The sequence below is a fragment of the Ovis canadensis genome, chromosome 19, assembly GCF_042477335.2.
Source record: "Ovis canadensis isolate MfBH-ARS-UI-01 breed Bighorn chromosome 19, ARS-UI_OviCan_v2, whole genome shotgun sequence".
NCBI classification, from domain to species: domain Eukaryota; kingdom Metazoa; phylum Chordata; class Mammalia; order Artiodactyla; family Bovidae; genus Ovis; species Ovis canadensis.
In genome coordinates, this window is record NC_091263.1 from 70,866,121 (window position 1) to 70,893,041 (window position 26,921).

General features: G+C 50.8%; 2 protein-coding genes and 1 non-coding gene across 4 annotated transcripts; all 3 read left to right on the top strand.

Moving 5' to 3' along the window:
• EFCAB12 (EF-hand calcium binding domain 12) lies at positions 1-21,282 on the top strand. Of its 2 annotated transcripts, none has more exons than XM_069562086.1 (9): positions 1-198; positions 4,286-4,737; positions 6,933-7,115; positions 8,969-9,125; positions 9,473-9,669; positions 10,544-10,757; positions 17,905-18,067; positions 19,660-19,743; positions 20,762-21,282. In XM_069562086.1, exons 1-9 carry the CDS (start codon positions 150-152, stop codon positions 21,018-21,020), a joined length of 1,758 nt encoding a protein of 585 aa, XP_069418187.1. In that variant the 5' UTR covers positions 1-149; the 3' UTR covers positions 21,021-21,282. The 2 variants fall into 2 exon arrangements, with proteins under 2 accessions (XP_069418187.1, XP_069418186.1); XM_069562085.1 differs by having other exon boundaries at positions 12-198; positions 19,687-19,743.
• RPL32 (ribosomal protein L32) lies at positions 21,098-26,776 on the top strand. Its single transcript, XM_069562087.1, has 4 exons — positions 21,098-22,711; positions 23,538-23,638; positions 24,189-24,370; positions 26,598-26,776. Exons 2-4 carry the CDS (start codon positions 23,543-23,545, stop codon positions 26,725-26,727), a joined length of 408 nt encoding a protein of 135 aa, XP_069418188.1. The 5' UTR covers positions 21,098-22,711; positions 23,538-23,542; the 3' UTR covers positions 26,728-26,776.
• Positions 23,320-23,459, top strand: LOC138424962 (small nucleolar RNA SNORA7). The gene has a single exon (XR_011251053.1). It is a non-coding gene; the product is annotated as a small nucleolar RNA SNORA7 (small nucleolar RNA).
• Positions 26,777-26,921: the final 145 nt, after the last annotated feature.

A 26,921-nucleotide genomic window follows, 5' to 3' on the forward strand; every position in this document is an offset into this window, starting at 1 on the left:
GCGTCTCTTGCAAAGTTGGTTACTACTGCTTTTCAGATACCCCATATTCCCGCGCAAGCACACACACACACACACACACACACACACACACACATTCACGCACACACATTCACACGCGCTCTTCAGCGCCGGCTCTCAGCGCCGGGACCATGGACGACTCTAATGAAGAGTATGAGGCTGCGTTCCGGACGCTGCTCCGTAAGCTCACCCTAAGTTCCCGGGAATCGACACCACCTCCAGGAAGCCCTCGACCCCCAAGTGGACGGGTGCAAGCGGGGTGAGGGCTAGGACAGGGACTGGTATCCCATTGTGCCGTCCCCTCTCTGGGTGCGGGGTTGCCAGGGAGTCGGGGGCAGGTCATGTGTGTTTCTCAGATTTCCGGCCAGGGCTGGAGGACCCGGCCGAGTCGCCTTGGTTTGGAACCAGAGGTCCAACCCATGTCCCCGGGAAAGGTGTCCAGGCCCTCTGGACTGTCCCTACTTCCTCATCAGACTTTAGTTCATTCAGTACTGGAGAAGCAGCATGGAAAAGAACTTCAGTCTTCAAACTTTGCACGGTAGCCTGCTGTCCTTGGTCAGCACCACAACTTTAGAGGTGAATGACAGATACATGGATAATCCCAGAAGAAGGGATGAATGCTGGGTCCAAGGGTGACACCCAGGAGTAAGAGATCTGCTAACCGCAGAGGAGGCGGGGGAGACGGGGAATGCTTCCACGGTCCTGGAAGAGAGTTTACAAGGAGTCCTCCAAGCCAGGAGGAGGAGGAAAGGCCTTCCAACTGCTCAGAGTTTAAGTGCTGCTGGAGATGAGTGGTGAGAGGGGTCAGAAGGAATAAGATCCAGAGAGATCTTGGGAGCCAGGAGATGGAGAAGCTACTGAGAATAACGGGATCAGATTGGGAGCATCAGCAAATGCAGAAATGAATTGGCAGGCTCGGAATGTTGGGAGTGGGGAGCTCTCCCAAATGCCCCGGCCATAGAATCCGGGAGGCTAGGGAAAGGCGCCAGGTGAGAGGGGACTTCAGGGACTTGGGGCTGATTAGATAGAGAACTTGGGAAGGGCAATCAAGGATGACACTCAGGGTGGTAGCCGGGCTGACCTGGCAGATGAAGGTGCTTTCTATAGAGATAAGGAACCTCCCGGAAGAGTAGACAGGGATGTGGAGATAAGCTCAGTCTTGCTTGAGTCTGAGTTCTTTGTCAGCCATACAAGTTGTGCTTTGGGAGCTACTGTAAGTAGAACGGTAAATCCCTTCAGTCCTGTCCAACTCTGCAACACTATGGACTGAAACCCACCAGGTTCCTCTGTCCATGGGATTCTCCCGGCAAGAACACTGGAGTAGGTTGTCATTTCCTTCTCACTGTATATAGAGTCAGAGCTAATTCCAAGTCATATTGATATGAGAGTCCTCTGCATATGGAGGGCCACAGAAATGAGAGTGGAGGAGACTGTTTGAAAAAAAAACAACAAGAGCACCCAAGTGTAAACCTGGAAGCCACTGACTTTTTAGTAGTGGATAGGAAACAGAGGCCCAAGAATAAATAGTCAGAGAGGTAGGATGGAATTCAGGGAGAGAGTTGTAAAAAGCCCTGGGTAGTTCTCAATAAATGCTGGTTGGATGAATGACTACATTCTCAGTCGAACCCAGCATCTTGTCGTCAAAGAAATAATACATGGGTTGTTGAGAAGTGCTTACTTCTGTCCACATTAATGTATACATAGTCTAATTATTTTCTGACTATGAAAGGAACACATGTGCATTGTAAAGAGACTTAACAACTGTACTGACTGTTCACTTTGTGCCAGGCTGGGTACCAGGGATACACAGGAAGTAAGACACAGTTCTTACCGTTGGGAGACTCACAGGCTGTTGGGAAAAAGTATCGGCATCAAGAAAAATATGGTAAATGCTATGAGAGGGCTAAGCTTGGGGGCTCTGGGACCCAGAGGGCAGGAGGGAGGGGTTGGGATGAATCTGGGGACAGGTGATGCCTGAGCTGAGCCTCTGAGGCCAAGTAGGGAGTGACCAAGTGAGCAGGGGAGAGGGAAGTGCATTCCAAAGACAGAAAGGGAGGCAGGGGCAGAAGGGGATACCTTGGAACCACAGTCAGGTTAGCTTGGGAACCAATCCAGGATGAGGAAGCAGGGATGAGGAGGCGGCACTGGACAGATTTAGGGGGGTTGGCAGGGGCAGTGTGACAGGTGGGGTCACGTTAAGGAGATTGCACTTTATCCTGGAGGCAGCTGGGAGTAACAGAAAGGTTTTAAGCAGGAGAGTTTTCATTGTAGCAGGAAAATGATGTAGCAGGTGACAAGATTTTTTTTTTAAGATTTTTTTATAATAATGTTCTGTTCCTTCTGAATTTTAGAACATTCCCACACCTGTTATTCATTTGCTCTTCATAACAGTTTTGGAAGGTTGCTAGAGCAGAGTTTATATCATTTTAGTAAAAGAATTGAGACTCAGTGGGATTAGGTCACAGCCTGGGGTAATATCAAGAAATGGCTAAGAGCTGAGCTCTGGGGCCAGGCAAGCCAAAGTTCATGTCCCACCTCTGCTACTAATCAACTGTGTGTTCTCTGGCCTCTCTGAGCTCAGTGTCTTAATCTGTAAAATGGGTATAATCATGGTGCCAAACCTTTTAGGTCCATCCACTTGTAAATCACTCACTTACCAAAGTGAACTAAAGAGCCTTCTGATGAAGGTGAAAGAGGAGAGTGAAAAAGATGGCTTAAAACTCAACATTCAGAAAACTGAGATCACGGCATCTGGTCCCATCACTTCCTGGCAAATAGATGGGGAAACAGTAGAAACAGGTGACAGACTTTATTCTGGGAGGCTCCAAAATCACTGCAGGTGGTGAATGCAGCCATGAAATTAAAAGATGCTTGCTTCTTGGAAGAAAAGTTATGACCAACCTAGACAGCACATTAAAAAGCAGAGATGTTACTTTGCCAACAAAGTTCCATCTAGCCAAAGCTATGGTTTTTCCTGTAGTCGTGTATGGATGTGAGAGCTAGACCATAAAGAAGGCTTAGCACTGAAGAATTGGTGCTTTTGACCTGTGGCATTGGAAAAGGGACTCTTGAGAGTCCCTTGGACTGTAGGGAGATCAAACCAGTCTGTCCTAAAGGAAATGAACCCCAAATATCCATTGGAGGGACTGATGCTGAGGCTGAAGCTCCAATAATTTGGCCACCTGATGCAAAGAGTTGACTCACTGGAAAAGACCCTGGTACTGGGAAAGATTGAAGGCAAGAGGAGAAGGGGACACAGAGGATGAGATGGTTGGATGGCATCACCGACTCAATGGACATGAGTTTGAGCAAGCTCCAGGAGATGGTGAAGGACAGGGAAGCCTGGCGTGCTGCAGTCCATGGGGTCACAAAGAGTTGGACATGCCTGAGTGACTAAGCAAAAACAACCAAATATCTACTGAGCTCCCAGTTTATGTTTGCACTGTGGAGGTGCTGGGACTCCAGCAGGGAACAAGAGAGATGAGATCCTGGTTCACAGTGTACTGGAAAAGATAAACATCAACCAACTGCTTCTCTGGTGGCTCAGCAATAAATAATTTGCCTGCTAGTGTAGGAGACTTGAGTTCAATCCCTGGATCAGGATGACCCCATGGAGGAGCAAATGGCAACCCGCTCCAGTATTTTTGCCTGGGAAATCCCATGGACAGAGGAGCCCGGCAGGTGACAGTCCATGGAGGGCCGGGGGATCACAAAGAGTTGGACATGACTGAGGACGCTTGAGCATTATGAATAAACGACCAGATTCTAAGCATCTCTACCACACAGTAAGGCAGGTACCATCATTATCCCCATTTTACAAATGAAGAGATTGAGACCCAGAAAGAATAAGAGATCATGCTGCCCATAAGCAGCTGGGCTAGGACTCAGGTGAGAGCACTCTGGCTGAAAATCCTCTGCTCGTTACAGCACTGGGCTGCCTCAGATGTTCAGACCATCAGAATGGCACTTTAAAACGATCATTCTGATTGCCAATGAGTAAGGCGCAGGCAGAGTCTAGTGGAGTAAGATTAGAACCTAAATCGGGTTCCATGAGAAAGCACGGAAATCTCTTAGCACAGTGCCTGCTGCAGGGAGTGCTCAGTCATGTTAGATGTAAATATTTTCACCATCATCGCAAGGCAACAATGAAGTCAGGCCTGGAAGCCAGGCGCCCTGACACACAGCCCGGTGCTGAAGCATTTCTCCTTCCTGACTCCTTTGGTCCTCATCCTGATAGGAACTCACCTTCTAACCCTCTTCCCCCAAGGGTTCTACCAGTCTAAGTCCCTGTTGGATGATGAAAATGCCAGCAAGGAGCCGGTGTTCAACCCTGAAGCGGTCATTGCCCACTGCTTCAAGCAATTCAAGCAGGAGGACTTCCACCTGCCCAGGAGCCGCCGGCGGGTCATCATCCTGCCGCAGGAGGCGGCTCCGAGGCCCATCTGTCCCACGCCCCAACCCCAGACTCCCCCGGAGCCCACCCCCAGCCTCAAAGCCCCGGAAGTCGGGGACACCCAAAAACAGCCAGAGGACCCAAGGGCGTGGCTCAGACAGAGGCTGAAGATGAGGAAGGACCTGGAATCGTTCGGCAACATTGAGAGGTGGCTGCAGAACAAGGCCAGCCTCACGCTGTCCGAGGCCAAGGTCCTACGTGACATCCACAAGGAGCAGCCCGTGGCTCGGCTGCCGAGCCAGCTGGCCATGAACAGGGACACCACGGTGAGCAGCCCCGTTTGCCAGGAGCGGATACTCTAGGTGTTCGGGGCTTGCTGTCACTCATTCCCTCAGATTAGGAAGGGTGGGGATCTTTCACCCTAACCCCCACCGTCCCCGCTCCCAGTCCAGGGGAGTCCTGGGACAGAAGTCCTGAAAAGGAGGTGTACTTGTGACCTCTTGTTGGGCTTCCCTGGTGGCTCAGACAGTAAAGAATCCGCCTGCCTGCAATGCAGGAGGCCCGGGTTCCACCCCTGAGTCAGGAAGATTCTCTGGAGAAGGGAAGGGCACCCCACTCCCGTATTCTTGCCTGGAGAAGCCCATGGACAGAGGAGCCCGACGGGCTACAGTCTGTGGGGTCGCAAAGAGTAAGATGCAACTGAGCGCGCACACACACATACACACACCCCCCGCCAGTGTTTACAGGGCTATTGTGAAAATCACAGTTGTGAGATTGGAAGAAAATCTTATAAATCTTTTCTAAGAAAATCTTTTACAACATTTGTATATGAATTTGTGTATATTATACATATTGTTCCCTCTATAAATATGAAGACAAGCTCAGTGAGGCCATGCATTGTCCAAGCCCAGAGAGATAGTAACTGGCAGTCAGTAGCCAGAGCCCTCATCTGCCAAATGCATCCAACACAGACACTTGAAAATTCTCCCAGTTCAGGTAAAGCCGGCATAAGAGGTCAGATAACTTGGGTTTAAACCCAGCTCTGCTACTTCCTAGCCATATGACCTGGGCCTCAGTTTCCTCAACTGTGAAATGGGGAGAACCATTGTGCCTGCTTCCCACGGTTGCTGCAACATCCAAATGGATTAATATACATAAGGTGCCTGAGACATGCTGAGCGTATAGTGAGCCCTCGTTCAATGTCTGTCATTTTTATTATTATTGCAGAATTACCGGTTTCATTTGGGTTAGCCCCCAAACTTCAGAGTCAGTCCTTGGTGTAATCATAGTCAAAACCCAACTTTCGTGGTTCTCACACACCCTTTCCTACCAGCAGCACAGCCTCTAGGTATAAGCACAGGACTTGGGTTAGAAATCCACTGCTTATTTGCTGTGTGACCCTGGGCAAGTCACTTCACCTCTCTGAGCCTGTTTCTTCATTTGGGAAGGGAAGCTTCCCAAAGGGAAGCTAATACTTAATATCGAATTCATGGCATCCTTCTTTTCCATTCAGCAAACCATTACTGCCTGCTTGCACAGGGCTGGGGGCTTTGTTGATTACAAGCATAGGAGGTGTGGAATGTAGCTGAGTAAGATGTGGTCTTGCTCCCAGGGGGTTCACATGTTAGTGGGGGAGGCAGACACAGAGATTAATGACTCTGCAGTTGCCTCCAGGCCGCTGAGGAGCTATAAGCTAGGGAATAGAAAGGCCTTTTGTAAACTGTCAAGTGTTCCACCACACTAAAGGAACACTATTTCTAAGTAGCTTACCCTGCTATCTGCTGGGGGGTACCCCAGGGATACCAACATCTGAAGATGCTCAAGACCCTCATATAAAAGGGCAGAGTATTTGCATATAACCCACGAGCATCCTCCCTTACATTTGAATCATCTCTAGAAGACTTAGAATACCTAATATAATGTAAAGGTTATGTGAACAGTTATACATACCATGTTAAGTATGACATAAATAGTTGACCGCCATGGCAAATTCAAGCTTTACTTTTTGGAACTTTCTGGAGTTTTTAAATCCATGGATGCAGAGTCCACGGACATGGAGGGCTGACTATATTCCCGTTCACCTGCAAGGGAGGGGCAGTAGGATTCTGACAGAGAAGGGAGTGGTATTCCAGGTGGGAGACCCGGGGCCAGAGGCTGGGGAGTGGGGGCAGCAGAGGCCCCAGGCAGCTTCAGGCAGGGGCTCATATTTTGATGCACTGAGAGCCCAGTGGGATTATGATTGTGACTGGTCTGACAAGAGAGATGGGGATAAGAATGAAATTCTAGTTCTCATTTTGTCCAAACCTCTTGTGCCTGATGAGAAGTCGGAGGCTCAGAGAAGCCAAGCGGCCCAGTCCTCCCATGGCAGGACGTGCCTGCCGGAAGCCCACACCCTTTGCCCTCCACCCTGCCATCTGGGTGGCGTGGCTCGGCCTCTCTCTTTCCCGTTTCTAAATCTGGGGACCCAGCTCCATGGTGTCTCCTGAACGCTCCCCTCTGCCCCCTCTCTTGCCTCTTTCAGAAGAAAAGCCAGCGACCCTCCCGCCGGCAGGTGCCCCAGCTCCGACTGCCCAAACCCCCCGCCCTGTCGACCTTGTACGCCCACCTGCACTACCGCAAGATCAAGATCCTGGAGCTGTTTCACAAGGTGGATCAGGGCGAGCACCAGATCTCCAGGGAGGAGTTCATCGTGGCTCTCAAGGCAGTAAGCGCCTCCCCCGCCCCTGCTGGCTTGAGGTGGGGTGGGGGTGCCCATGTACCTCCACAGCCCTGCAGCGCTATCCCCAGGTTCTGCTCTGACTATCCCCCATATTACTTGTAAAGCTGGATTGGAATATGTGGCTTAATCTGAGGCCCCCATCAGACCCCTAAAGCCACCTTGCCCCAGTCTGACCTTGAAAGGCCCTACCTGAGGGGGAAGTCTGTAGAGCCAGCCTTGTAACCAGCCTGCTGCTTAGGGAATCACTGTCTTGCCAGTGAGACCCCAGAACTGAGCACAGAGAGAGCTGGATCTTCAGTCCTGCCTTTAGAACCTTCTTGAACTTCTGGAACCATCACTAGCATGTGACTCACATAGGGGTATTGTTAAAACGCAGCTTCTGTCCCAGAACCTCTGTGTGGGGGTCCCAAGATACTGCCTTCTTTTTTTTTGATGGGGAGAGGCACCACGCAGCTTATGGGATCTTAGTTCCCCGACCGGGGATCAAACCTGGGCCCCCAGCAATGGAAGCAGGGAGTCCTAACAGCTGGACCACCAGGGTAGCCCCCTCAGGATGCTGCACGCTAACAAGCTCCCAGCAATGCCCATGGTGTGGGTGCTCAGACCACACCTTGACGGGTTATTCAAAAATTCAATTTAACTATAAATAAATAAAACTAGAACTCCAGTTCCTCAGACACAGCGGCCACAGTTGGAGTGCTCAGCAGCTGCTCTGCTGCCGGACCCCTCAGACGCAGCACCTTCCCATCATCACAGAAAGTCCTGTCTGTCTAGCAGAGCTCTGCTAACTCTGCCCCAGGAGTCGAATCCAACTGGTCTCCTGATTTTTTGTCAATAAAGTTTTATTGGAACACAGCCATACACATTTCTCTATGCATCATCATGGCTGCTCTCATGCCAGGAGGGCAGAGCTGAGTAGTGATGACAGAGACCCACATGGCTCCCAGAGCCTAAAATACTTACCATCTGGCCCTTTCTAGAAAAAGTCTGCTGACTCCTGGTCTGGGTGACTTAAACTTTTACATATTTTGAATACATGATACCTTTAAAAAAAAACTTTAGGAAAGAAGGGGAATGCTACACTTTTTTCAGTCTTAAATCACCAGCAGTTTCACGCTTTCATTTTATGCCATGTAGCTATCTAAACAACATTTCAAAGCTGTTAAAACAAAAAATAAAGGGTCCTTAATTCAACATCACCAAAAAGTTCAAACACTAAATCCTTTAGCACCAGGTGAGTTCTGATCATCTTTAAGTAAAGCTCAGAGAATAACATCTACAGTGTAAAGAAGCTGGCAAAGATACACTTCCTTTCACACTGTTTTTTCTTGAATATTCAGTATTGCTGGCAAGTTTCGTATTTCTCCAAAGTTTGCCCGCCACCCTTAAAATAGTCCTGGGCATTAGATTTCCGACTCTATTTTACTTCAGTTAAGGGAGGCTTCTGTGTCCCTCACAGACAAGGATGACGGATGTGAGATCCTCCTTCCAGTCTGGCACTGGAAGGCTGAGATTGGAATGGGAGTGGGCAGGGAGGCCACAGGGAGAAGTAACAGCCTCTGCAAAGATGGGGACATGTCTGGACTGGGGTTTGGAAGGAGGGATGGGAGGTGTTCAGGTAGAAAGTGGGAAACGCCTGAGTCAAGGCAGAGGGTGAGAAATGTGCAGGGCCCCAGGGAGAGGCTCTGAGCTCCTTCACAGGGACCCTGGATGTGAGCTGGGAGCAGCTGAGGATGAAACACGACGGGGAGGAGGGGCCAGGCTGGCAAGGCCTTGGCCATCCTAGCAGGACATCTGGAACCAGGCTGCACGCCTGGGGGCTTCTCTTGTCTCCTCAGATCAGAGTCCCTCTGAAAAACCAGGAGGTGGAGGATATTGTGATCTACCTCAGCTCTCTGGGGAAGCACAACAACATCACGATGGATAACCTGGCCAGCACCTACAAGCAGTGGTCTTTGGCTCAGCAGCAAAGCACCTTGACCACTGCAACAGAGGGTACGTATCCGCCTCCGCCCCTCCCCATGCAGGGAGGAAGCTGACGCTCAGAGAGGCTGGCCACCTGGCCACAGTCTCAAATCTAGAAGGCGGCAGGGCCAGGATCTCACTTCTGCCCAGGGCCGCAGAGGACTGAAGCAGGCCTGGAAAAGCAGGATGCTGGAGGATGGGAACGGAAACAGGAAGGCTGGGGCCGGGTGCAGGAGAGGGAGGAGAAGGCCACAGAGGAGCCGGAAGAAGGGACACTTTCAAGGCTCCCGCTTGGCGACACTGGCGCTGCCCGATGGGCTCCATGGCTGGGCACCCTCTCAGCTCCTCCTTCCTCTGCCTCTTCCCTCCGCCCCTAGATTCCAGATCGTTCAAGGACAGCGGCTCCGCACAGAGTCCATCCCTGAAGCAGAAGGCGAATGTACCCCCAGAGGCTCCCAAGATGGACCTGCTGACAGTGCCCGTGGTTGACACGGAGATGGAGGCACGGCCCATGACACTGGAGGAGATGGAAGATGTGGGCAAGCACTACCGAGAGAGGAAGCGGCAGAACAAGGTGCCCCTGCCGACGGGGGAGGGACGGGGCTGGGGGACCGGGCAAGCTGGGCCCGCCTGCCCCACGTGCCCCACCTTCTGGCCGGGGGAGCTCTGGGGGTCCCCGCTTCCTCGCTCCCTCTTCTCTGTGTGTGAACAACACCTGCCTCCCAAGGTTTCTGATAAGATGAGTTGATATGATGTTTCTGAAAGTCCCGAGTACCCTTCCTCCAACTGTTGAATCATGACTGACTCCTGAGACCAGGACTGCATGTTCGTCACAGCTGGAATCCAAGAACCTGGCCTGGGGCCTGGCACTGAGCAGACACTTTAAGAACACATGTTGAGTGAAGGAAGGAAGAACTGATTGTATAAATTAATTTACCAGATAAATATTTATTGAGAGCCTGTGATGCGTCAGGCACTGTTCTAGGTGCTTCCCTGGTGGCTCAGTTGGTAAGGAATCTGCCTGAAATGCAGGAGACCCAGGTTCAATCCCTGAGTCAGGAAGATCCCCTGGAAAACAGAAATGGCAGCTCACTCCAGAATTCTTGCCTGGAGAATCCCATGGACAGAGGAGCCTGGTGGGCTACAGTCCATGTGGTTGCAGAGTTGGACACGACTGATGCAACTTAGCACACACACAAGGAACCTTCTGTATGTGTATACAGTCGTGTGTGCACTTCTGTGTAAGGAGCTGTGCACACAGAACCTTGTGCCTGGACCATTCACAGGTTATGCAGGGGTCACTTTGACCACGGGTGATTTTTCCTCCGGAGTGGCTGACATCAACAGCTGCACTCACGGGGCCTCGGGAGAGGTGGCGGGGGCTCCGCGGCTGCCTTGGGCCGGAAGGGAGGCGAGAAGGAGTGAGTGCCCGCCTCCTCTGCCCACAGCTGGCCCTCCCCTCCATCCAGTACACGGAGCAGTGCCGCCTGGTGCGCAGCGGGGACAAGCACTTTGACGAGCACTGCCTGCCGACCACCGTCCACGGGGAGATGGAGGGTATCCTCAACAGGTCCCGCGTGGACACCTTCCTGGTCTACCTGCAGTGCTGGAAGGTCTGCGAGGCCCACGGCCTCCCGCTGACCGAGGACACCCTAATGAGAGGTACGGGCCTCGGGGTCCCCTGGGAAGGTGCCAAGGGGGGCCCCGAGCTGTGGGCCAGGGTGGCAGCCACCTGAGGCTTCTCCTTCCCCAGCCGACGAGCACCCAACCACACCGCGGAGACGCTGGGGAGAAAGGGGTGGGGCGAGGGGAAGAACAGCCCCACCGGGTTCACCTTTATTTATTTGGGGCTGTGCTTGGTCTTCGTTGCCACGTGGTCTTTTTCTCTAGGTGTGGGGAGCGGGGACTGCCCTCTAGCGTTGGTGCACGGGCTTCTCTTGGCGGTGATTTCTCCCATTATGAAGCACGGGCTCTCGGGCACAGGCTCAGCAGCTGAAGCGCATGGGCTTAGATGCTCCGCAGCACGTGGGATCCTCCCAGACCAGAGATCAAACCCTCTGTCCCCTGCACTGGCAGGCAGATAACCGTCCCCTGCGCCACCAGGGAGGTCCCCTGGTTCCCTGTGAGAGGGGATTTTACATCCCTGCAGAGCCCACACTCTGCTCCATAGTCCAGGTTCCCCAGCCTAGGGAAGGGAGCACCAGGACTGGAGTTCCAGGTGAGGGAGCCAGAAATGGGCCAGGAGGAACAGTCCTGAGTGAGCACCGACTGTCGTGTCGATGTGGGAAATCCATTGGTGTTATAAGGGAGTGACAGAATGTGGTCCACTGGAGAAGGGAACGGCAAGCCACTTCAGTATTCTTGCCTTGAGAACCCCATGAACAGTATGAAAAGGCAAAATGATAGGATACCAAAAGAGGAACTCCCCAGGTCAGTAGGTGCCCAATATGCTACTGGAGATCAGTGGAGAAATAACTCCAGAAAGAATGAAGGGATGGAGCCAAGGCAAAAACAATACCCAGTTGTGGATGGGACTGGTGATAGAAGCAAGATCCGGTGCTGTAAAGAGCAATATTGCATAGGAACCTGGAATGTCAGGTCCATGAATCCAGGCAAATTGGAAGTGGTCAAACAAGAGATGGCAAGGGTGAACGTCGACATTCTAGGAATCAGCGAACTAAAATGGACTGGAATGGGTGAATTTAACTCAGATGACCATTGTATCTACTACTGTGGGCAGGAATCCCTCAGAAGAAATGGAGTAACTATCATGGTCAACAAAAGAGTCCGAAATGCAGTACCTGGATGCAATCTCAAAAACGACAGAATGATCTCTGTTCATCTCCAAGGTAAACCATTCAATATCACAGTTATCCAAGTCTATGCTCCAACCAGTAACACTGAAGAAACTGAAGTTGAACGGTTTTATGAAGACCTACAAGATCTTTTAGAACTAACACCCAAAAAAGATGTCCTTTTCATTATAGGGGACTGGAACGCAAAAGTAGGAAGTCAAGAAACTCCTGGAGTAACAGGCAAATTTGGCCTTGGAATGCGGAATGAAGCAGGGCAAAGACTAATAGAGTTTTGCCAAGAGAATGCACTGGTCATAGCAAACACCCTCTTCCAAAAACACAAGAGAAGACTCTACACATGGACATCACCAAATGGTCAACACCGAAATCAGATTGATTATATTCTTTGCAGCCAAAGATGGAGAAGCTCTATACAGTCAACAAAAACAAGACCAGGAGCTGACTGTGGCTCAGATCATGAAGTCCTTATTGCCAAATTCAGACTTAAATTGAAGAAAGTAGGGAAAACCGCTAGACCATTCAGGTATGACCTAAATCAAATCCCTTATGATTACACAGTGGAAGTGAGAAATAGATTTAAGGGTCTAGATCTGATGGATAGAGTGCCTGATGAACTATGGAATGAGGTTCGTGACATTGTACAGGAGACAGGGATCAAGACCATCCCCATGGAAAAGAAATGCAAAAAAGCAAAATGGCTGTCTGGGGAGGCCTTACAAATAGCTGTGAAAAGACGAGAGGTGAAAACCAAAGGAGAAAAGGAAAGATATAAGCATCTGAATGCAGAGTTCCAAAGAATAGCAAGAAGAGATAAGAAAGCCTTCTTCAGCGATCAATGCAAAGAAACAGAGGAAAACAACAGAATGGGAAAGACTAGAGATCTCTTCAAGAAAATTAGAGATACCAAGGGAACATTTCATGCAAAGATGGGCTCGAGAAAGGACAGAAATGGTATGGACCTAACAGAAGCAGAAGATATTAAGAAGAGGTGGCAAGAATACATGGAAGAACTGTACAAAAAAGATCTTCACGACCCAGATAATCATGATGATGTGATCACTAATCTAGAGCCAGACATCTTGGAATGTGAAGTCAACTGGGCCTTAGAAAGCATCACTATGAACAAAGCTAGTGGAGGTGATGGAATTCCAGTTGAGCTGTTTCAAATCCTGAAAGATGATGCTGTGAAAGTGCTGCACTCAATATGCCAGCAAGTTTGGAAAACTCAGCAGTGGCCACAGGACTGGAAAAGGTCAGTTTTCATTCAGTTCCAAAGAAAGGCAATGCCAAAGAATGCTCAAACTATCGCACAATTGCACTCATCTCACATGCTAGTAAAGTAATGCTCAAAATTCTCCAAGCCAGGCTTCAGCAATACGTGAACCGTGAACTCCCTGATGTTCAAGCTGGTTTTAGAAAAGGCAGAGGAACCAGAGATCAAATTGCCAACATCCGCTGGATCATGGAAAAGGCAAGAGAGTTCAGAAAAACATCTATCTCGGCTTTATTGACTATGCCAAACCCTTTGACTGTGTGGATCACAATAAACTGTGGAAAATTCTGAAAGAGATGGGAATACCTGACCACCTAACCTGCCTTTTGAGAAATCTGTATGCAGGTCAGGAAGCAACAGTTAGAATTGGACATGGAACAACAAACTGGTTCCAAATAGGAAAAGGAGTACGTCAAGGCTGTATATTGTCACCCTGCTTATTTAACTTTTATGCAGAGTACATCATGAGAAACACTGGACTGGAAGAAACACAAGCTGAAATCAAGACTGCCGGGAGAAATATTAATAACCTCAGATATGCAGATGACACCACCCTTACGGCAGAAAGTGAAGAGGAGCTAAAAAGCCTCTTGATGAAAGTGAAAGAGGAGAGTGAAAAAGTTGGCTTAAAGTTCAACATTCAGAAAACGAAGATCATGGCATCTGGTCCCATCACTTCATGGGAAATAGATGGGGAAACAGTGGAAACAGTTTCAGACATTTTTGGGGGGGGCTCCAAAATCACTGCAGATGGTGACTGCAGCCATGAAATTAAAAGACGCTTACTCCTTGGAAGAAAAGTTATGACCAACCTAGATAGTATATTTAAAAGCAGAGACATTACTTTGCCGACTAAGGTCCACCTAGTCAAGGCTATGGTTTTTCCAGTGGTCATGTATGGATGTGAGAGTTGGACTGTGAAGAAGGCTGAGCGCCGAAGAATTGATGCATTTGAACTGTGGTGTTGGAGAAGACTCTTGAGGGTCCCTCGGACTGCAAGGAGATCCAACCAGTCCATTTTGAAGGAGATCAACCCTGGGATTTCTTTGGAAGGAATGATGCTAAAGCTGAAGCTCCAGTACTTTGGCCACCTCATATGAAGAGTTGACTCATTGGAAAAGACTCTGATGCTGGGAGAGATTGGGGGCAGGAGGAGAGGGGGACGACCCAGGATGAGATGGCTGGATGGCATCACGGACTCGATGGATGTGAGTCTGAGTGAACTCCGGGAGATGGTGATGGACAGGGAAGCCTGGCGTGCTGTGATTCATGGGGTCGCAAAGAGTTGGACACGACTGAGCGACTGAACTGAACTGAATAAGGGCGTGTATCTGTGCATGTGATGTTTCCTAAAAAAAGGAACTTGACCTCAAAAGGCAGTTGTTAAAATGAAATAATGTAGTTATAGCATTAATATTTGGTATTCATATTTACTGACAATAAGAGCCATTTCCTTAAGCAGATAAAACTGTTGTAATATCGGGGAAAAGATGGTTGAAGAATGAGCCTTGCGGACAATACATTGTTTCATTTAATATTTACGTCTAATATATTTTTTTACAAATATGCTTTTGTCCTTGGGAATTGTGATTGCATGATAAAGGGAAACTATTTTGTTATTCCTAAGTATGAATTAGTTTGCTTATTAGAGTAAGTGATTTTGGACAGGAAGCCTGGCTGGGAGAGGTAACCACGACGAAACATGGAGTGTTCCAAACACACTCGTCTCAGCCAGGCCTGTTTCTTGGTGCTTCTGCCACACGGAGAGAAGACTGCACGGGTTCTGTGGAAGCCCTTCACCTTCTGCTCAGCCCACAGGTCTCAACCCTGAGCTCTCGCACTAGTCCTGCCCTCTGCTTGGGGCAAAAGCTGTGTTTTCATGTATCCAAGCAGATCTGAACCCTCCAGTCCTGGGTGGACTGCGTGCTTCTGAGACATGGGACAGAGGAGCAGCCCCATAGGCCCGATGACCATGTAATGATGCTGGCATCCCACATTTATGAAGTACATGTTTAATGGGCCGGTCACTGCTGCACTGGAGGGCAGAGGTTTTCCTGTAGGAACCTCGCAGCAAGGAGCTGTGGCGGTTCTAGGCTGTGGTTTTCTGAGAAAGGGACAGACAGAGGGTACCGTGACTTCCCTGAGAACAAGAGTTAACAGTCACAGTTGGTTGTTTCCATTTTTTTCCTCTGGGAGGGGAAACAAACACTCAGTGTAGAGGACCTTGGGTCTTGTATTAGTTTGGTAAAACTGCCGTAACAAAACACCACAGACTGGGGGCTTACACAGCAGAAAGGTATTTTCTCGCCATTCTGGAGGCTGGAAAGTCCAAGATCAAGGTGCTGGCAGGGTTCATGTCCTCTGAGATCGCTCTCCATGGCCTCCAGATAGTCACCGTCTGGCTGTCTATTCACACGGTCGTTTCCATGCACACATGCGCCCCTGCTGTTTCTCTGTGTTCAGATTTCCTCTGCTTAAGGACACCAGTCAGACTGGATGCAGGCTTTCCTCAGTGGCTTCATTTTAGCTTTATGACCTCTTGAAAGGCCTCATCTCCAAATACAAATTCTAGGGGTCAGGGCTTCAATATGTGAATTTTGGGGGATACAAGTCAGGCCATAAAAGGTCTATACAGGAGGAAGTGGCCAAGGGCCTTCAGGAACACAGGCCAACCAGCCTAAATGGTCACTGTCTCCCACACAAGCTGCACACCCCTCGCCTGAGAAGACGCTTGCTGCCATCTGGGCCGGGAGGGCAGAGATACGGCAGGTGACCCCTCAGCTCTCGACCCTGACTTTTCACGAAATCATCCTTCCTCCCTCCTTCCTTGGGGAGCCTCATGCTCCCAGATCACCTAGGCTTGGCGCACGGTGAGGCTGCAGGTGTTTTAAAATGCAGGCAGCATTCCCAGGCACATGACCGCTCCTGCGGCCGAGGTGTCGGCCCCGGACGTGCCGGCTGGTCCGTCCCCACCAGAGAGGATCGAGGCTTTAGCGATTTTCCCCACCACCGGCTTTTGCTGGCTCCTGGGCCCGCACACAGCTGAGCTTCACCTGTCTGCAGGATCCATGGGCACATCGGAGCATCTGTGGGTATGCTTCCTTTTGCTTCTGACTGGTCCAAAGTGGGAAAGACGCGAGTCCATCTCTGACCACTGTCCTGGCCACTGTCTGTTGCCTGTCCTTAAGACAGAGACCAGAAGCACAAACCCCAGCACTTCCAGGTCTGTGCCTGGAGGTTAGAGCTTGGTGGGCTCAGACCCCAGGCCTCAAGCTCATGGGCCAGACTTCTAGAACATCGAGGCATTTCCCCTCCCCGCTGAATATAGCTTTATTGTTCTGCTCCCCCTAATTTTATAGATAAATCTTGCTCATTTACAGTTTCGAAAACAAAACAAAATCCCCCAGCCAGAGTTGACCACCAATAATATTTAACGACTGTCCTTTCACAAATCTCTTTTTCTTATTTATTTGCTATTCACATGGATTAGCTCTATAAGTCATTTTTAAAGTCCTATGTGTATATACGTTAAAAAATGTAGTTTAAAAATCATGTAAACCGTTTAAAAATGATGATGTTGCCCATCTCCCACTTCCCTGCTCTCCCTGCTCACCTGTGCAATCCCTGCCCTCTACCCAAATAGACATTAAAAACGTGGGACCTCCCTGGTGGTCCAGTGGCAAAGACTCCATGCTTCCACTGCAAGGGGCCTGAGTTCGACCCTTAGTCGGGGAACTAGATCCCAGATGCTGCAACTAAAGTTTGAAATTCCGTGGCAACTAAGACCCGGTGCAACCAAATAAATAAATATCAATTAAAAAAAAAAGTCTTGGACTTCCCTGGCGGTCCAGTTGTTAAGATGCTGAGCTTCCAAAGCAAGGGGCATGGGTTCTGTCCCTGGTTGGAGAACTAAGCTCCCCCAAGCCTCTCAGCCAAAATAGATAATGTAAATAAAGAAATAAATTTGTATTGGCCAGATAAGGAGGGGGCATTCTAAGTAATAAACTGTAGTTGATTCACCAACTAAAAAAACAAACAAAAAAAACCTTAAAAAAAATTACTAACCTGGAGAGTAAACCTCCATCACTGTATCCAGAAGACGAGATGCCAGGGCGAGCTCTGCTCAGTAGTTGCAGGAGAGCTTCTTCTGCACGAGAGAACCCACCATCCACTGAGTCGAAGTTACTCCAGTGACGTCTTGGGTGAGGCCTCCCTCCCTCCTTCAGGGACTCCTGACCAGGCCGCCCCTGCAGAGCAGGGTGTGGGGCCACGCTTCCTCCTACCTGCGCCCAGGCCTCAAACCAGCCCCACTTCCCAACAGCGTGCTGCCAGGACGCACTCACCACCCTTGATTGGGGGGTGTCGTGCTGGAGAAGGGCTTGGGGACTCCCTGAGCTATTTCTTGCAACTTGCTGGGAACCTACCATCATTTAAAAATAAAAAGTAAAGGGACTTCCATGGATGCTTAATGTTAAGCCTCCAAGCTTTCCGTACAGGGAACTGTGGGTTCGATCTCTGGTTGGGGAACTATGATCCCACGTGCCACTGGAGATGAAAAAAAAAAGTAAATAAATAAAGTAAAAAAAAAAAATGTATATAAGAAAAATCTTTTCAAACAAGAATGTGAATTTGTTTTTAAAAATAGCCCCCCTCGGCCCCAAAGGCTGAGGTTGGGGAGGGATCTCGGGCTGAGAGGCTGTGTTTCTCCTCCTGCTCACAGCCCTGATGTACCCGGGGGACAAGATCATTTTCCAGAAGGACCAGATGCGCCCGATCCGACAGCCAGGAGGCTACTACTCAGACTTCAAGCCCTTCAGTGCGAACCTGGCCCTGCTCCAGCCCCAGGGCGTTCCTGAGCTTGTGGCTCAGAAGAAGCCTGACAAGCTGAGTGTCAGCTCCTCCTCCCCTGCCCTGCACTCCTGCCCACTGATGCCCCATGGCTAGGGGGGTGGTGGGCAGTTATGGAGGGGTCACGGGCTGGTGTCTGTGTCCTTACCCGGCATGTCCAGCCCACCTGATGCCCACGGACTGGCCGTGTGTTCCCCTGGCACGAGCCTCCCGAGACTCCTTGCCTCACCCCAACGCAGCTGCCTTCCTGACTACATCCTACGCGACCTTAAGGTCTCTGGAAAAAGTTAAAAAGAAGGACTTCTTAGAGAAACCGGGGAGGCCTCTTCACCAATCATAGGCTGGGTGTAGGGCCCCCGCCAAGGACAGTGGTGGCAACCCCTTCTCTGCCTTCTCTAGCAAAAGGTGGGCTTGCACACCCCTGCCCGGAGAAAAGAACTCTGCCCTGGGGCCTCCCCCGACCCTCAGATCAGCCCAAGGCCGCTCTAAGAGAATGTCCTCCTTTGTCGGGAGGTGAGCGGTGAGCAGGCTACCAGCCAGCTTTGGTGGGGACTGCAGAGTGGAGGGAGGGAGGGGAGAAGGGGCAGCTGACCAGACGCCGTGACAGGGGAGGGGCTGAGGACCTGCCCACACCATCCGTCGCAGCCAGATGCCTGCTTGGGTGGTCTGGCCAGACAGCGGGGTGGGAAAGCAGTGGAGCACAGACCAGAGGTCAAATGGACAGTTACCTCACTCACTGAACCTCAGCATGTTCATCTGTAAAATGAGCCTAACAGTTCTATCACACACATGGTGAGGACCCTTAGCATCTGAGCACTGATTGTCATAGCCTATCCCTTAAGGCCATTCTTGAGTGTAGGAGTGGGCTTCGCCTGCAGGTGGAGCTGACCACAGTCGTGGCGGGGAAGAGCTGAGGGTGAGCTGGGCAGTTGGTCACCTACAGAGTCCTCTCTGATCCCCTGGTGATCCCCTGCGTGGCTGCCACCAATTCCTGAGCCATGAACCTCAAAAAACTGAGAAAGTGACTTCTGTCCTGCTCTGACAGGCCCCAGTTATAAAGGATAGCGATCCCCCAGGGCCGGGGTGGACTGGTTTCATTGGCTACTCAGCATGCCTTATCAAAGATTCCGAGGCCAGATGCAGGCTTGCTGGGAAAGAGTGCTGTGGTGATTAAGTGATGTCTACCAGGCCCCTGGTTTGGGGCGTTAGCTTTTACCACCCTTGTCCTCAAGGCGGGATTCAGCTCTGGAGGGCAAATGGGAGTCGAGGGCACAAAAAGCATTCAGATGACTAAGCATGTCTCGTAATGGCTTGAGAGGTCTCCATGCTGGGGAACGAGAAACCCGAGGCCCCCACAAGGGGACTGACTTGTCCCAGGTCGCCCAACCAGCCAGGCTAGGAGCGCAGGGCTGCCATCCTGTCTGCCTCCCCAATAGGGGCCCAGAGGTCTAGAGACTCCAGTCCACTGAGTGTTCCACTGGAGCATGGCGGACAGAGTCAGGGCCCCGCCCAGGGAGCAGCAGTTCTCTTTCCAGGGCTCTGGTCTGGACTCAGAGGTGGGCCCCCGTCACCCTGACCTACTTACTCCCTGAGGCCCCACTGACCTGGATTTCCTATCTCCTGACAGGATACCCCTCTCTCTCTCCTCCACCAGGAAAATGCCAAGGAAAATCAAGAAAATCACTTTTAAGGAATTTGAGGAATTCACCAGGTCTGTAGTGATCATCTACCTCTGGGAGGGGGGGCAGGTGAGAGGAAGGGACCCAGGACTCGAGTACTGCAGGGTACATGGGACCCAGCATCTGGGAATCAGTGCCCAGGAGCTGAGGATCTGTAAAGCGACCCTTAAGTGTGCCAGGGGCTTCCCTGGTGGCTCAGCAGTAAAGAATCCACCTGCAGTGCAGGGGCCTTCGATCCCTGGGTCGGGAAGATCTGCAAAAGGGCATGGCAACCAACTCCAGGATTCCTGCCCAGAGAATCCCATGGACAGAGGAGCCTGGCAGGCTACAGTCCATGGGGTCGCAGAGAGTCAGACATGACTGAAGAGACTTAGCACGCATGCACACACTAGAGTGCCAGGCAGACACTGCTCTCCACTTGTTAATTCATGTAAATCCTCTCCACAACCCTATGAAGTTACTCTTCAGTTCAGTTCAGTTCAGTCGCTCAGTCGTGTCCAACTCTGCAACCCCATGAATCGCAGCACGCCAGGCCTTCCTGTCCATCACCAACTCCTGGAGTTCACTCAGACTCAAGTCCATTGAGTCAGAGGAGAAGGGGACGACAGAGGATGAGATGGCTGGATGAAGTTACTCTTAGCCTTCCCATTTCACAGAAGAGGAAACTGCCGTACAGGAAGGCTGACTACCTTGCTCCAAGTCACGGATCTATTAAGTGGTGGAGCAGAGATTTGGACCCAGGTGTGCTGACTCCAGCGGCTGCCCTCTGAACAGCACGTGACAATGCCTCTACAGAACAGGTGGTGTGCACGTTAAGAGTCTGGATTTAGAGGCAGCCGACTGGCAGTCAAGCCCGCCCCCGTCACTTGCCAGCTGTGTGGCCTTGGGGAAATGACTTCGCCCCTCTAGGCCTCCGGGTCCTCGCTGGCAAGGCAGACAGGACAACAGAGTACTAGAGTGCTCAGCACAGAGCTGCACCTCCGCTGGGGAAGCTGCAGCCCCAGCTGCCCCCGTCTCCATGACGACTGTCTCTGTCTTCTCCTTCCCCAGGAAGCTGAAGGAGAAGAAGCCCAGCGGTCCACAGCTAACCCATCCCAACTTCTTCTGGCCGGGTCACCTCCTGGACAAGCTGCGGCTCTACCTGCCCGCTGTGACTGTGGACCGGAGCCTGGCCATCTTCAGCTGTGTCCAACAGCGGCCCCACGTCTACCCGGCCACCTACCACCCCGACCGCTGGTGGCCCATTAAGGACGTGAATTACGTGACCTACGCCTATTATGATGCCCACAAGATCTACCACATTAACTAGAGTGGCCCAGGTGTCGCCAGACCTAGCCATCCTGGGGCCAGGCACCAATGCAGCTAGCAGCCCAGAGCCATAGACGCAGGGAGGGTGTCAAAGAGCCAGGCAAGAGAAGTCATTTCAATGGGAAGGCCTGGGCCAGCTGTCACCAGACAAAGCGTCCAATGTCTCAGAGGGTGGGTGTGTCCAGGGAAAGACGTGGTTTTTGAGTGTCTCCCTCTCCTGACCTCTGTCCTGTTGAAATAAAACTGGGTTGGAGTTTTCCTCATTTCACCTGTGATTCAGCTGATGTAATTTCCAGATTCAGGAGCTGTGGCCAGAGGGGTGTTGGAAAGCTGGGGTCCAGGGTCTGGGGAAAACAGCAGGCACATTTCCTGGGGTGTTGATGGGGGTGCTGGCATGACCTCTCCAGCCTCTCATCCCGGACCTCAGTGCCCAGCAGGAAGCAGCAGGTAGTATGGGTACCCCTGTGCCCTCCTCTTGAAATAAAATAAGTATGTCCCTCATCCCTCCCAAGACAGAGCCCTTTGGGTCACTACTTCCAAAACTCTTGGGCCTTTTGCAACTGCAAGCATATTCTCTGGTTTGTGAGCCCTTCCCCTGACTCACCCATCTGACCCTGTCAAGACCTTTTCCATCACGACACACACCCTGTGGGCTGCTGTTAGCTCAGTGCCTCCATGCTGGGCATCCCAGCTGACTCCTTTGGCCGCACGACAAACAGGATTCCTGAGGTGTGGTGCCGCCAGAGATGTGATTTTGGACATGACATTCCCTTCACAACTCCTATCTCACTTCTCCGGGTCTCCTCACACTCCCCCTCCACAGTCAAACTCTCACCAAGGAGTTGTCAACACTCCCTTCCCTTCTCACCCATCACGCAGTCAACAACACAATCAATCCATCTCAGCTTCTGTCTCCATCTGGCTGTGTAACTACCAAGATTGCTGATGACAAGACATCCGTATTGTGTTCGGGTCTTGGAATCAGAGGCCGTTTTCTTTTCTCTTGAAATCTGATTTTCACATTAATGTTAAAAACAAAAGCTAAAAGTCAACAAACCAAGAACAATGAATAACCAGACAGCCTAGACTAGCCTTATGGTTAGAAGTGTGGATTTGTGTGTGTGTGTGTGTGTGTGTGAAATCTCCAAACTTCACTGTATACATATGTAAAATGAGGAAACTAATAGAACTACCTCATGGAACTGTGTGAAACCCACCGAATGAGTGTCTCATTGCTGTTTATAAACTCACGTGAGAGAATTAGAAGTCTATGTTTTGCTCTCTCCTGGCCACAAGGAGGCGAACTTCGGAAGAAGACACGCGGGCGGAAATAATCTAAAAATTAGATTATCCTCCGGAGGGACGGCTTCAATTCCTGGCGGAAGTGAATGCTGCCTCACCAGGTCTTAGAAGTTCCAAAAAGAATTTCAAATTTTTATATGGTCCCAACTGCAGGCATGAAAATTTTTAGTGCTACTCCTAGATATTAATAACTAGGAAAAAACAGGCAGCCTCGGCTTTTTTTCAGTATTATTTCTCTGACGTGTCTTTAGTATCTTTGAAGGGCTAAACGCCGGAAGTGCTGGCCTTTTCTCTGTCAGGATGTGAAGTGACGTCCCATCAGCCCCCGCGCGGCACCGTCCTCTCTCTTCCTCGGCGCTGCCTACAGAGGTGGCAGCCATCCCTGACTCGGTGAGTGTTAATCGTTGGCCATCCGCGTCTCTGCGGCCTGCCTCTGGCCTCTTCGCCGCCTGTCAGGAAAGCTCGTCCTTCCGAGCAGCCGTCTGGGTGGGCATTGCCCTTCTTGGTTGGCTGGAGCGCGTACAGGTTCCGAGCGAAGCGGCCCGGCGGGTGATGGAGGTTCGCTTCCCGGGGCCGCTTATGCTCCAACGGAGGCCGCCTGGGGTCAGTCAGAGCTGCGGCAGCTTGTTTGAGCCCTGGGGACGCAGGGCGCCGGTTGGGGCCAGACTATGCGGGGGTCCTAGGGGGCTATGGAGCGACTGGGAGGCTTGCGGCCCGAGTGCCCTGGCTCGAGACCTCGCATCACCTCTCTCAGCCCTGTCTACTCACGTGTATTTGTCTGTTTCCACTGTTCGGCGCTCCTCCAGTTCCTGGCCCCGGAGGTTGCTGCTGGGGCGGGACCGCCAAAAAAGGGCGAGCTGCGAGTCGAATAGTGTAATTAACCGAAATTCTGGTAGCGGGTCAAGCTCTCTGGGAATGTGAAACTGCGTCTTGATCTTCGAGGATGCCCCCTTTGGCGGCATTCTCTCTTGACTCTTGACTGTGCAGGGTGACCCCCTATCCTCCCAGGATCGCATCTGGAGAATGGCTTGTATTCTGCCAGCTTCGGAGTCGGGAGGGAAAGCAAGCCTGGCAGAGGTACCCATTCCATTCCCAGTTTGCTCAGTATCTGGTGATTGGAAGACACTCTGCAACAAGAGTTCAAGCTCCCGGGCAGGGCGAGAAAGCCTCGTTCCAAGAAGTCATCTTTGACGTGGTCTCTTGCCTCTTCTTGAAGGCATCATGGCTGCCCTCAGACCCCTCGTGAAGCCCAAGATCGTCAAAAAGAGGACCAAGAAGTTCATCCGGCATCAGTCAGACCGATATGTCAAAATCAAGGTATGTGGCCCAGAATGGAAGTGTGTGTTGGGTGAAGATAGATGGTTCCTAGACAGGCTGTTGGGTTTCTGAGCTTTGCTAGATGACTGGTCTCTGGCTGGTGGCAGGGCTATCCAGAACCCCAAGTGTCCATGCCTCACTGGCATTCAGTCCCTTGATGTGTAAGTTGAAATTTAAATGACATGGGGCATGGGCCTGTTTTGAGGTATCTAGAGGCTTCTATTAGTTACATCTCAGGTGGCTTGATGACAATATGAGGGGGAGATTATACTTACTGCATAGGTGTTTAGATGCTGAGTGTGATGTTGAAAGCCAGGCTCCTCATCTTTATACACAGGCCCCTCACGGTTCATAGCCTGCTTGTCCTTTGCTTGGAAGGGGTGTGAATGTGAGTGTGTTATTTGTGCTGGTCAAATGTAGGAGCTCCTATGAAATCCTGTTACCCAAAGACAAGTAGAGTTTGGCATGTTGCCTTTTCATCTGGCCCCCTTTTTTCTCCTGAAGGCAGAGTTGGCGTCTTCCCAGACACTCACCGTATGTTTTCTTTTAGCGGAACTGGCGGAAACCCAGAGGCATTGACAACAGGGTGCGCAGAAGATTCAAGGGCCAGATCTTGATGCCCAATATCGGTTACGGGAGCAACAAGAAAACCAAGCACATGCTGCCCAGCGGCTTCCGGAAGTTCCTGGTGCACAACGTCAAGGAGCTTGAGGTGCTGCTGATGTGCAACAAGTGAGTTGGGTCTCACCTCTGGGTTCAGGTGTCAGAAACCAGCCTGTGAGATTGGTTTGGGCAGGTGACTCTAGATCTTCTAGAATGCATTTGGAGGAGTCTTGTGTCCTCGGGAGCTTGGAGGACGCTTGTCGGGGACTCCAGAATGTTACCTTTGCTAGGGGGTGGGGGGGTTATCCTGAAAGTGCAGAGGCCTGGGACCTGAAAAGAGGTAATGGCTTTGCTTGGCACTGCAGCGTCCTCTGGCAGTGGTTTTCAGAACATTACTTATGTGGAGGGAGGGGCAGGGATGAAATAGAGCCCCAGACCCAAGGGATCCTTAGTGCTGTGGCCCTGGGAATCTTCAGAAGGCTAGAGTAGAGGAGTTGCTGCCTCACTTGGGGCCCTGAGGTGGAGAAGGGAGAGGCCGCAGGCAGAGGACAGCACATGGTCTGAGGAATGTAGACGCTTGGGGAGCACTGTGTATAAATGACCTATGGTCTTCTTAGGGCAGTGGGATGAGAAAAGTATTTTCGTGGGGAGTGATTTAGACACAATTTTAATCTGGATTGGGGAAAATGGTATTTCTTGCTTAAGGGGAGGAGAGTGTGTTTTCTTCCCCTATCTGTGGTAATTGTGGACACAAGTGATGAACAACCAGTATTCTCACTTACCGTTGAGTTTCTCTAGGTCAGGAATTTAGCCAGGCGTTAGAATGCTGGACGTATTTTAGAATGGAAGGGATTAGGAATTAATGTTGGATGCCCAGACCGCACGGAGTTGGCAGGTTGGTAGACAAGTGTGACAGAACGGTGCAGTTTAATCACTTTTGTGTAGCAAAGATTGCCGTGCATATGTTGGCAGTTGCCATGAAGATAGGTGTGTTTTTAATAGTACCTTTAATAGCAGTCTGTTACCGATAGCTACAGAAATACTGTGAATCTAATTTAATTCACAAATTCCATTTCTGGGCATTTATCTTTAAATAATTGAAACTTAAGTTGATCATTGCAGTAACTGAACACATCACTGGTGAATGGTGGGGGTACGAGCACCAGGTGGAATGTTGTACCTGCATTAAAAACAGTGGTCATGTATGGAAGATGCCCGGGCAGAGAGGAAAGTATTTTAAATATGTGCACTGTGATCATGATTATTCAATACACATGGATGAGGACCTGGGTGTTTTTTTTTTTTTTTTAAGATGGAAAGTGTGATACAACTTAAGTCTCCTTTAAGATACTGGCATGAGTAGACTTTAAAACAAAGCAGTTCTCTGTCTGGATTGGTTTGTCTCTTACTGTGAAGCTATTTTCCTGCAGAGTTCTTAACTCTGCCTGCTGACTTTAAAGTCTGCTGAAATTCCTCCAGGGGTGTAGAGTGTCCTGTCTTAATCCACTGTTAATGGCATTTCCTTGCTGAAGTGTGCTCATGAGACCAATTTGTTGACAACCTGGGGTGGGATGTGGCAGGAATTGTTGCTGCTGCTGCTAAGTCACTTCAGTCCTGTCCGACTGTGCGACCCCATAGACGGAAGCCCACCAGGCTTCCCTGTCCCTGGGATTCTCCAGGCAAGAACACTGGAGTGGGCTGCCATTTCCTTCTCCAGTGCATGAAAGTGAAAAGTGAAAGGGAATTCGCTCAGTCTTGTTCGACTCTTAGCGACCCCATGGACTGCAGCCCACCAGGCTCCTCCGTCCATGGGATTTTCCAGGCAAGAGTACTGGAGTGGGGTGCTATTGCCTTCTCCATTAGGTGTTGTCATTCACTGGGTGAGTCTAGACATTGTTACTTTTCAACTTGAATTTTGTCTGCAGCAAATGATGTTTATGGTCTGGGCGGGGAGCCCATGGCTTCATTAGACTGTTGCATTTTGGTTGTTCGTTGCTTTGCAGAAAGTTTTTACCTGAACTTTTCACTGGCAAGGCCAAGCTCCCTGAGACTGCCTTGAGCTGTGCGGGTTGGCCCAGAGGGCTGAGTCATCCTGGCCCCGGTGGGCCTTGGTTTCCCTGTCTGTAAAATGGAGGTGATGCCTGGGCCGTGAGGCCGCCGGGAGGGCTCGGTGAGGGGTCACTGCCAGGGAGCACTTAGGAGCCTGCTGCTGGTACCATGGCGTTAGGTGTCTGCAGCCCCTGCCTTCAGTGCTGTGGCTCTAAAAGCAAAGGAGCCAAAGCGCCCGCCCTCCCGCTGGAACACAGCGCGCCTTCCAGGCAGGCCTCCTTACCCATGTACTGATTGTCTCTCCCAGATCTTACTGTGCTGAGATTGCTCACAACGTCTCCTCCAAGAACCGCAAGGCCATTGTGGAAAGGGCGGCCCAGCTGGCCATCAGAATCACCAATCCCAATGCCCGGCTGCGCAGCGAGGAAAACGAATAGACGGCTCGCGTGCACATTTTGTTTGTGGTAATAAAAGCATAAAACCCGACCATCTGGCATCTCTCCCTTGGTTCTTACTCTTCAGGATGACAGCTCGCCTCAGATTGGTCTTCTGCCTGTTCTGCTCTCTGGAACCTTCTGTTAGGAAGGGGTGTTTGTAAAGGACCCATGATCTGCTCAGACCAGGGTAGGTT

Excerpts from the sequence above, each read along its gene's own strand:
- RPL32 (XM_069562087.1), top strand. The coding sequence starts at position 23,543 with ATGGCTGCCCTCAGACCCCTCGTGAAGCCCAAGATCGTCAAAAAGAGG. Across the intron at positions 23,639-24,188 it reads ACCGATATGTCAAAATCAAG|CGGAACTGGCGGAAACCCAG; the intron begins GTATGTGGCCCA and ends GTTTTCTTTTAG. Across the intron at positions 24,371-26,597 it reads GTGCTGCTGATGTGCAACAA|ATCTTACTGTGCTGAGATTG; the intron begins GTGAGTTGGGTC and ends TGTCTCTCCCAG.
- EFCAB12 (XM_069562086.1), top strand. The coding sequence starts at position 150 with ATGGACGACTCTAATGAAGAGTATGAGGCTGCGTTCCGGACGCTGCTC. Across the intron at positions 4,738-6,932 it reads CCATGAACAGGGACACCACG|AAGAAAAGCCAGCGACCCTC; the intron begins GTGAGCAGCCCC and ends TGCCTCTTTCAG. Across the intron at positions 9,670-10,543 it reads AGAGGAAGCGGCAGAACAAG|CTGGCCCTCCCCTCCATCCA; the intron begins GTGCCCCTGCCG and ends CTCTGCCCACAG.